Raw genomic sequence first — 11527 nt, 5'->3', positions numbered from 1 at the left:
ATAGCGACACGTTATAAATGGGGTCATGATGAATGATGAACTGATAATTAACAGATTCAACTTATCCCGTTTGTCATAAAGTTAGATTGTCAATTTCCTATCGTTCATATTAAGATTAAATCTAAAAACGGATGTTATTGATCAGACGTGTTTAATTTATTTAACTGTAATTTAAATTCTAAATGTGATGGTATCCGCAAATAAGGGATTATCCATAGGTGTATGTCATAAATGTATCTAAAAGTGAATTTCTCTTCAATAGCGATTTTGTGAAGGTAGATGTTGAGGACTAGATGTATGTGTGGAATGTAACAATATGGCCAGCATTATAAAGTTAGCTGAGACAGTTGCAGGAGGATGCTTCCACAGATATGTCGTCAGCTTAAACGACTTATTTCTTAATGGTCAGTTATACTATACACTGCGAATGGTCGTTTTATATTCAAAACATATCACAGGTACTTTTTCATTACCGTGGCATGCATTTTTCGACAAATATAATATAACTGCATGAACATACAACATATGTATACTTTTGTTACAAAACTAAAGTTTAATGAAATATTTTTTTAGAACGGAACCAAACAGAACATCACAGACAGTTTACAGGCTTGTAGCTGTCTATACGTGAGTACGCGGCTGAAACCAGATGATTCTGACAAAAAAAAATCAGCCAAAGTTGCAGTATGCGTACTTGACTGCATGATCCTAAAACTAGCCATTTTCCAGTACTAAATAAAGCTTCTCAGAACGCACAGAATGCAGCAGATTGCACCATGGTTTTCAAAGTTTTCCGAGGGGACATGCCTTTGAACCCCCATAGCACAATTATGAATCCACATGAATAGAGGGCTAGTTACGCCCCTTGTTTATCAGACTTTTGCAACAGTAAATCGTCCTTATACATATAGTTTTAAATATATTTATATCTTACACGTAGTAAACTGATGAATGGTTTTATTAGAATGGGGGGGGGGGGGGAGGCACACGACAGTTTTGAACTGAACCACACTGAGAAGTGCAAAACTGCAGTGGCTCTTCCGATTCTACGATTGGCTACAAGTTTTTTTAATCGTAGACCACTCGTACCCATGATCTTTCGTGGGTATTGGTAGGTCATCATGCTGGTCGATCGTGACTGTAATTAGGATTCAGGAGCTGAAATCAGGACTGTGAGAAGTAGGCTAGAAACAAGCTTTGGTGAAAATCGCATGAAATCGCATGACATTCTTTATTACAAATTTACATAGTCTTTTATTACATGCATGTCCCGGAGTCGAAAATGTTTTCTTTTGAAATCATCATATTTCTGACTAAGTACCGCATCTCAAAACAGACTTGATGAGCAGTTAACTTTATTCGTATTGGTCAAACAGCTAAAATGTTTTTAAAAAGGGAAAGAAAATCATTGTTCTAAATGCTGAAATTTGAAATTAAAAACATTGAACTTAAAGTTGGAGGTTGTATATGAACTCTCTGCAAAGCGCTTGGAGTATGCGATCGACTTGTTAGGCTCACGTCGTATACAATGAATCACTGTTGTACAGCTGCAGTTTAAGTGATCATTATAAATACAGAAACACATATCTCATCCTCATGTTAAAATAGTAACTAGTAGATCATTGTAAACACTTAACGTTTGGATCAATACATATATATTTTACAGTAATAATTATATATCACGCAAGCATAATTCATTGCCATATTTTCAATTTTGCAAATGTTTGTAATATTGTACTTTTACGAATATCATTCATGAAGTCATACATTTGTGTGAACATTGACATTTACATAATGCGTGTATTTCTAGTCATAACTTTACATGATGATTCAGCTTTTATCTGAGTCGCCTCTGACTTAGTAATACTTATTACCATAATTGGTGTCACTGGCGATATGCGATACATTGAACTAGCTTTTCAACCTATCATTAAACAGGCAGCATTTCTTCAACTATTCATACTTAACCTCTGAATCAACTTGGGCATATATTGTTGTATGACCTTCGGTTAGATGAAAGCCGTACAGTATGAATATACTGACAATTTAGAATCATGATACCCAACATGATGAATAGTATGGGCATAGTTTACCCTCATGGTCAGGTATCTTCATGATCTTGCTTGGTTGAATTAAATTTAAAGGACTTCAGTTAATACATGAATGAATATGACCAAAAGGTTAAAAACAGAGAACATTTATAAAGGACATAGATATTTGTTGAGTTAAGATATAGAAACTGAATGTAGCATTTGTTATTTTTTATGATATGTTCAACGTTTAATATACCGTATGAAATCACTAGGGGCCTAATTCAACGCTCTAATATTCATATATTAAGTCTTTTTCATTACAAAGTCAAGGTAGTAATCCAATTACGTTTTGTTCATCAGCTATTGACTGTAAGCTTAAGTTTTCAAATACACATCATCGACCGGGAGTCTCACCTGAGTAATAATGTATTCTGGGGTTAAACAAGACCGGGGTCCGTCTGTCAGCACATGCACGTGCTCAAACTATAAAGCCGTTGCTCTAAACAATTGTATCCAGTAAGTGTGTGCACTGTGCACAGCAACGTAGCACGACTGAACTGCTCACCAGCACATACGCTCATACGGGTTATCCGGTGGCATTGCATAACCTCATTCACCCACAATTACATTGCCTATAAGACTCTACACTGTTTTGCCAAACAACAGATACGAGACAATAACGACAAGAAGTGAACGCTAACGCGTGTATGTTTTCTCAGTCGTCCAAAGTCGCATCACACCATGCAATAATTGAAGCCGGACTATTGGGCCTGATGGAAACTGCAGGAACAAGCACAGTACAGTAGCCAATAATTTAACGACGATTATGTTTAAACATACACACTAAACATGGACTTGGGCGGGTTTCGAGTCATGGCCAAGGTTAAATTTATGCATTACGACAACTCCGACAACACTTAAGTATTAATGAAGATCAATCGATGTCTTTAGTTCGAAACACGAGCTAAAATGATAATTACCTCAGGTGATAAGTTATTTCATATCGTGGATGCCGAAAATCGGAAAATAATGTTAATAACTTTCTGTTTGTATTTATTCACGTTTGCGAAATAATCAAAATACGCAGCCAAGAGCTATAGAACTAGCTAACAAAATATATATCATGCTACCAAGGTAATAAAAACACACAAACATTAATGAATTATATTGCGCGTGAATATTTCCGAACCAATGGATGGCAGTATTCTCCCAAAATTCCATATTGCTCGACGTTTCACATGCCGTACGTATTGGTTGATCCGCCAACATTTTAACCATTTATTGGCCGTTTTTCTGATCAATGGCATAATATTTTAGAATTCCATGTTAATTTTGCTGTTCGACTGACTTATATGCACGAATCACTAAAACAATGGGCCGATTTCTAGAAACTACTCAAGTCTATTATAACAAGCTCACAATTTTTGTTCTTCTACAATTTGTGTAATATTTACTTCTTTTAAAGCTTTAAGACTTTTTATGGAGGTTATCTGTCAGATAATCGAAATAAACTAACTTTAATTTATTAAAACAAAGTTTAACCACGACATTTTCCTTATCAAAATAAGCTACTTAAGCCGGTAAAACTTAAGAAGTTTCGAGAAATCAGGGCCAGAACTTTGCCGTCCTCGAGTCAATGTGAAGATATCAACGTCTTTTTGGCCATAAAACAAAGAAAACGGTAGTGTTAGTGTTTAAGATTCGAATCCTGTTGTCTGACGTCATTAACTGTTTTTAATTGATATTCAATATCAGTTTATGAAGTGAACAACGCCAGCACGTCAGACACGAAGTAATGTAAATGTAATTTACACTAGGCTTGAATGGAACTTTCCAGAAATACCTCGACAACACACAATATTCTAAACATATGAACAGGATATATAGGAACTTAGAAGTCGTTCACACATATGATATGATATTGCAATCGCTTTTATCTGAGCTTTTAAAAGTCAACTTAAATATCACAATCTCCGTTGCTTTCAGGTGACCATGTGTAACATAGAGATAATTATCCGGACTGATTGTTAGTCCCTGAGGATGAACGAGCCCATTTTTGCCCGTCAACAGATGGCGTATGAATTCACCGTCCCGGTTGAAAATTGAAATTCGGCTGTTATAATGATCCGCCACATATATATCACCAAATATGTTCGAACAAACACCGTACGGATATTTCAGCTGCATGTCACCTTTTCCGAACGAGCCGAAAGAGTTGATTAAGTCCCCGTTTGAGTTGAAAATCTTAATTTTGTGATTTCCGGAATCTGAAACAATGATATTGCCATTTACTGAAACACAAACATATCTTGGCGTTGAAAAACATTCATCCTTTGTATCGGGGTTGCCCAGATGTCGTACAAACTTCCCATCTTGCTCAAACATTGACACTTTGTTTGTACCTGTGTCACAAATTATCAGGCGCCCTTTGGTGTCAGTAGCGATTCCTGAAGGGCATACGAAAATGTCTTCACCAAAACTATTCAGAACTTCTCCGTCTTTGCTCAAAATCAATACCTGCTTTCGTTTGCACAGAGTCACTGCAATCTTGTCACCATCTAAAACACAGGTTGCCCATGGTTGGTTTATTTCGTCAGGCGCAATTACTGTTATCGCAGTTTCTTTAACATTACACATCTGAATCCGACCGTTCACAAAATCGGTGATCAAAAGTTTACCTCCCTGAAAGAAGGTTACATCTTTTGCGTCTTCAAAATCCCCAATACCTTTTCCCTTCTCTCCGAATGCTCTTATGAACTCTTCCCCTCTGGAAATGTCTCCTGGGTCATGTGAGAATGTTTGGTTGCTGTGACCTTTGTGCATGCTGTTGTCTGAAGAGCTAGTAACTAGACTCCAGTCGTCGCCGTTTATAGAATTTTTAATATCGTCGGGGATATCTTAAAACAAAAAAACAACAACAACGATTGATTGGTTATTATAATAAGATACTAATAAATCATTCAAATAATAATTACACTACGATAATAAACATGTACGGCTTAGGGTTGTTATTCTATGTACATACATACTTGTTTGAGGAAAATGAAATTGATAAATTGCATGAGATTCTGCTATAACACTGAATCATGAACCATAAAACGCGCTTGAAGCGATACAGAGTCAAGCGAATAAAATTTACAACGTGTAATGTCAAGTTTTGAAATGCTATTTGTTTACAGTGTGAATGATCCCAATTTGATAGAATGCACACCATGGTTTAATGTTGTATGTACAGCCGAGCTCCGTTGGCTCGATCTCGCTTGGCTCGAATTCCTTGTTTGTTCGAATTCGATGTAAAGGACCGTTTTCTTTATTCTGAAGGTAAGCATTCCCGCTTGGCTCGAATTTTTCGAGGCTCGAGGTATTTTCGCCGATCCATGGGAGTTGGCGCCAACGAGGCTCGACTGTACACTGTTATGTTTGTTGTAGCATCACTACAGTAACTGTGCTTACTTAAACATATGCACTTTGTATAATTTGAAAGCAATGTATATTATCTCGTGACTTTGAAGATAATATATTTCGATATTTTTCGTATGGTATATACACGTATCTTAAATTAGTCGTGCAATTGTCTGGTTACCTGTTTCATTTATTGCAGTTACTGCGTCTAACCTTTCTTTGCCTTGTCGAATATTAATAGAACCATAGTCTTTGCTTTGAGCGAAAACGTCGCTAAATGTCACCCGTTGTTTACATGGATGTCGACGAATAGACATCGGGCTCCTTTCGTCTTCTGGTCGCGCCAATCGCCATTCGTCCAATGGCGATCCCTTGTAACGGGAATTTTGATTGGCTACTTGCTGTTCAACACATCCGAATGAATATGAGTGTCCGATCATAATGAAAGTTAGGCCTTTATAAAACCTGAAAATACATGAACGACTTGCGTTATATGTATCGAAATACTCGCAATAACTTAGAACATGATGTCAAAATGTACTCTAGTTGTTAAAGTACGAAACAATAAAAAATGTTTATTAAGATCATAAGGTATATCTGTTTATCTTTAAAACTCCGTGAAACTGTAATATTATAACTATACATAGCTTATGAACTGAACATAATTGATGTCAATCCCATATATGTAGAAAATCAATAATTAGCATTAAATCGATTAACTGTCTGTTTAGTGGCTTTTTCGAACTTAAATAGTGATCACCTATTCGTGCAACTAAAGGCTTTCATGTATGACATAATATAACATGCATGATCGTTTTTTCAAATATATAGGTTACATTCTTTGCAATTAATTTTTTATATGATTGTGCATGCTTTTTGCGTTTTCTGGAGTTAAATAACCTTTTAATATACTTTTGTCACATAAAATATAACAAATATGCGTTTTGAGTTTACCATTTTCAGTTCAAAAATAAAGGTAACCATGTACTTCATTCACATAACATAACATAACATAACATAATTTTATTCGACGTATACCAACAAGGTACATAGTCATACAATATAAATACATTTATATAACGTGAATTCAACATGTCACATAATACAGATTCGATACAGGCAATGTCTATACGTAGATATGAATAATTGTCCATAGGTAAAAAAAAAATATATGCAAATGATAAAACATGAGGATGAGCTGATATAAACTAATCACTATATGTAATGGAAGTTCTATGTTTAAGAGCTTCTTTTATATATTTGGATAATTTAAATACAGTATTTTTGTTGTCTGACTTAAGCAGTTCTATAAACTTGTACATGCTTGGTCTGATATAAAAATATTTTTTAATGTATTTCCTTCTGATGTCATTATAACAAGGACATATTAATATGAAATGAAATTCATCTTCTAGATCATTTGAATTACAAAAAGTACAATAACGTTCATTTCTAGGAATGTTGTTATTAGTATATCTACCGGTGTGGATCCTTAATGAATGAGCAGACACTCTTAATCTAGTAATATAAAATCGTAAGTCATGCGGTAGAATGTTCAAATATTGTTCAAGGTCTAATGTAGTTTTAATATTATTATACAGGTTTAGAACACTACTTCTAGCTTTGTCATTACCCCATGTTTGCTTAAATGTATCAATTAATGTGTCTCTGAATAGACTGACAATTGTATTAACATTATATAGCTGTGGATTATCAAACACATATGCAAAGCCATGTTTGCTTAGAATATCTTTAACATCAGTAACCCAATTATGTTTACCATTTTGACAGTCTTTAACAGACATATTATATATTTCCTTGATTATAATATTATCTGTTTCAATAACTTTGAACCAATACTTTAAAATTCTAATATATCGTAATACATACAGGGGATAACGGCCTAGTTCCCCGTATATAGCACAATTGGAAGTATTAATGCGTACATTTAAGATTCTTTTACAAAACTTTAAATGAATGCGCTCGATTTCTTTTGATTTTCCAAATCCCCAAACCTCAGACCCATAACCTAGTATTGAGCCAACGAAGGCATCAAATAATTGACAACTAACTTTTGGCTTGATATTATACTTATTGCAATTAGCCAATAAAACATTTAGTGCCTTAAGAGCCTTTCCAATTATGTGTTCATGATTCCTGGCAAATGTGCCCGTGTAATTGAAAACAGTTCCCAAATAATTGAAGTCGCTAACAACTTCAATCCAATTATTTTTATATAGAAACTTTTCATTTCTGAACAGACCACCTCTTTTACGAAATACCATGGCTTTTGTTTTACTTGTATTAACCTCTAGACTCCATTTATTACAGTACACTTCTAATAATGACAGTGACCTATTGATATCTTCAACTGTGTTGCCTAGTATAATCATATCGTCCGCAAACAATAGTAGTATAACTATAAGGTCATTAATAGTGAGGCCTGAATTCATATCTGCTTGTAAAAATAGTTCTAAATCATCTAAAAACAAGGAAAACAAAACCGGAGACATGACTTCACCCTGCCTCAAGCCTATGGCATACTCGAAAAAGTCAGAATAGTTATTTAACACCTTAACAGCCGATTTTACTTTTTCATACATATCTTTAACAATTCGTAAAACTTTACCTTTAATACCGGTTTTATACATTTTTAGCCATAACGCATTTCTGTAAACGCAATCAAAAGCCTTTTTAAAATCTACAAAAACACAATAGAGACGTTCATTTCGTTAAGAAATTTTTGTATAATACTCAATAAAACAAACTGAGCATCAACTGTTGATCTACCTTTTCTAAAACCATATTGGGCGTCTGATATAACATTCGCTTCATCACAGAAATATATTATTCTTTTGTTTAGTATCGTCGTAAACAGTTTTGACATACAACTAACTAGGGTAATGCCTCTATAGTTATTTACATCGTTTTTAGCTCCCTTTTTATGTAAGGGTATAACGATTCCTTTAGTCCAGCTTTCGGGGAAATAACCACTGTTTAAAATAGCATTAAACACATCGCACAAATGTAAACCCAAAATATCTATAGATTCTATGAAATATTCATTTAACAAGGCATCTGGCCCACAGGACTTGTTACGTTTTAATGTTTTAACAGCAGCATTTATTTCAGCAACTGTTATATCTCCGTCCAATAACGTCCGTCACACGTTGAAGTTCTTTGCCTTTTAATGAGCCTGTACAGCGACTATTTTTGTCATATTTAACACGATACGTATCTTCTATATATTGGCTTAACGTTTTTGAAACAGCACATGTGTATATGAATAATCTTATTTATAGATTCTTTTTTTAAATATGTATATGCACAGAAATATAAAGTCCAGGGGCGGTCCAGGATTCGACGTACCCTTTTGACTTGCACCCCACCCTTAGAACCGAAAATTGTATGGTTCAAATTATGGTGGTATGGGGTTTGGGAAAAATAACAGTATTTCGTCCGAAATCGTGAATTTTGGGCGTTTTTTTAACTTTTATCTCCAAGATCGAAAGTAAACATGGGCGATGGGGGGGGGCACATGCCGGAGGTGCCCCACCCCCCGGTATTCGCTAGTGAACTCCGACTTTTTGAATATGAATTCATACAAATTGTGTTCTATATAATTAAAAAGAATCAAAACAGATTGACGTTACTTACATACTTACATAACTTAATGTGAAGTGATACTGATGTCATGAGCAATAAAGGCCGTGTATCTGCATATTCAACTGATAGCACATACCATATCAAATAATAATATTTCAAATATCTGCGCACAAGCATATCACACTACATGTATCGTTTCTTATATTCATTTTTGTTTCGTAATCAGATGCATGTCCATACACTAATCGACACAAAAGTAAGAACATATCTATATCCTCTCCATATTAGTACAAGTTAACAATACTTAAGATCATTTTCTTAAAAAAAGATCTTAGTTAAACTATCGCGCATGGTGACCACGACCATATATTTTTACTCAAATAATATTTGAGGGATCCAGAAAAAAAAATCAATTGTTCTGGTTACTTTTCAATGCTGTAGAAACTATATTGTAAACACTGCCTTTGGTCATATTTTAATTCACACTGTATCAACTCAATCCAATATTCTTTTATAATATCACAGTTTACATTTTAGTAAAAACATGTGAAAACTCAATGTTACGACATGGGGATACAGTATAAAGAGGTGAATTGATAGCTGCTTAACAACAGGTATGGAATTAATCATTATACAAAAAAGAGGAATGTGGTTAGTTCAAATAATATATATATATATTTTTTTGTAAAAACTTAGGTAATGGTTAATCAAATTCAGTTATTTGTATTAAGGTACATAATAATGGATTTCTCATAGTTAAAACTTTTTTCTTAAATTCAAGACATTTAGCTTTGGGTATAGACGACAATGTATATATATTTTCCTATTCATATCCTAAACGAATTCGAAAATAACACAACAAAAATTAAAAAAACACCTTTATTTACACAGCAAAATTAATCTTCTTTATTGACCTAGGGTGTTTATAAAGGTAGACATAATGATAAACAATAAATTCAATGATGTCAGATATTGAAACTCACAATTAAACTATGATTAAAATGTTTTAAACGATTGAAACAATACAAATACAATATAAATAAGTATTACCTTTGTTCATGTCCGTCCCTCCCCTTGTTTACATCTATTCTCCTCTGCTGCTTCTTATATTGCGGAGTTCACTCGTATGATTCAGGTTCTCACATGGTCGCCTATCAAGCGGGGTATAATGTTTTACAAGGCAAGTAAACCATACCAAAATAAAGGTCTGACAAATGATACCCGGTCTCATAACAGGGACAGAATAATAGAAACCGGTCAGCTTGAACTTCATTTGCTTAAAGTATTTATTTAACTGACAAGTTTAAATAAATCTGTGTACCGCTGGTGTTGCTTTAAAATAGCCAAACAAAAGTAGAGTGTGGACAAATTTACACTTCTTTGTAAATAACCTTAGAGAAATATAGCATCGTCTATGTACTATCATTACATGCAATTTTGCAATAGTTTATTCAATGTATTAGAAGTCATTACTTATTAGTAATTCAACTGGATTGGCATCTGTGTCTAAAGTGCCTGGCGCACATTAATGTTTACATTGTTTGACCGATTTTACAATAGGGGGTACGATGATGACTAAAGATTTGAAATAAGATCCGCGATGCGGACCGATCGCCTGAAGCAAGTCTAACATAAACTTAAATTCGACATTTTACTAAACAACAACATTCTAACATTTTAGGTATATTCATAACATTTAGTAGAACTTATCGTATCAATGAAAGAAGTTACACGTCTTTGAAGAGATGACTGAAATTCATCAAATGTAAATATGTGGAGATATTTAGTTATATCGAATGTTAACGATGGCCATTGTATTATAGGCGGCTATAAGTAAGTAGATACAGTACGAGTTTTTCTACAAAAGTGTCCTCTTACAGACGTAAGAAGCCGTTTCGCTAGGTCGAACACCAGTTTTGTCCGAGGTGAAGCCGAGGATAAAACTGGTGTTCGTCCTAGCGAAACGGATTCTTACGTCTGTAAAATGACATTTTTGAAGAAAAAACGAGTAACTGTGTAGCAATATTTTTCCGAAAGATAAGCATTAGATTAATATCATGGCCTTTCTAAATACAATGTATCGGCTAAGTAAACGGTATTAACGAAATTCTCTTGCACGGTACGCTTACAACCGTAAGAAGACACTTTTTCAATTGTTCTGCTGGGGGGGGGGGGGCTATAGCTTAATTATGTCACTCAATTAGAGTAAGCCGTCGTAGCTCAGTGGATACGACGCTGGACTGCAATTTTGGCGACACGGGTTCGAACCCGTCTCCGACACTTTTTTTTTTTACATTTTGGTACCTTTTTTTACAATTATGATATCAAAACGTAAAACATTCTATTAGATAATTGTCCTGAGATTCGTTACAGAAAAAAACATTTTTTGGTGCCAATCTGGTGTACAGTCACTTTAAATGTTTTAAAAGAGATAGCACGACCAGTGTTATATAGTGACAACCCCTTGTATGTATATACGATCTTGA

The 11527-nt window shown here is 34.4% G+C and overlaps 2 protein-coding genes across 7 annotated transcripts in view; one reads left to right on the top strand and one right to left on the bottom strand.

Moving 5' to 3' along the window:
• Positions 1–98: 98 nt before the first annotated feature.
• The window catches only part of LOC128203576 (probable cation-transporting ATPase W08D2.5), a 51841-nt gene continuing 40412 nt past the window's right edge, over positions 99–11527 (top strand). For 2 of the 6 annotated variants that reach the window (XM_052905063.1, XM_052905062.1), the window contains exon 1: positions 99–458. In XM_052905063.1, the coding sequence (XP_052761023.1) occupies positions 317–458 (142 nt within the window). In that variant the 5' untranslated portion in view covers positions 99–316. Of the gene's footprint in view, positions 459–573; positions 628–11527 lie in introns of all 6 variants that reach the window. The other 4 variants (XM_052905053.1, XM_052905060.1, XM_052905054.1 and 1 more) reach the window with 4 other exon arrangements.
• Positions 3070–10424, bottom strand: LOC128203577 (tripartite motif-containing protein 2-like). The gene is made up of 3 exons (XM_052905064.1): positions 10092–10424; positions 5617–5900; positions 3070–4930 (listed from the first exon to the last, which is right to left on the bottom strand). The coding sequence occupies exons 2-3, from the start codon at positions 5873–5875 to the stop codon at positions 3936–3938; spliced, it is 1254 nt and encodes a 417-aa protein (XP_052761024.1). The 5' UTR covers positions 5876–5900; positions 10092–10424; the 3' UTR covers positions 3070–3935.

The sequence above is a fragment of the Mya arenaria genome, chromosome 9 (assembly GCF_026914265.1).
Source record: "Mya arenaria isolate MELC-2E11 chromosome 9, ASM2691426v1".
NCBI classification, from domain to species: Eukaryota; Metazoa; Mollusca; class Bivalvia; order Myida; family Myidae; genus Mya; species Mya arenaria.
The sequence above is the reverse complement of the archived record's forward strand: the minus strand, read 5'-3'. Positions and strand labels throughout refer to the sequence as shown.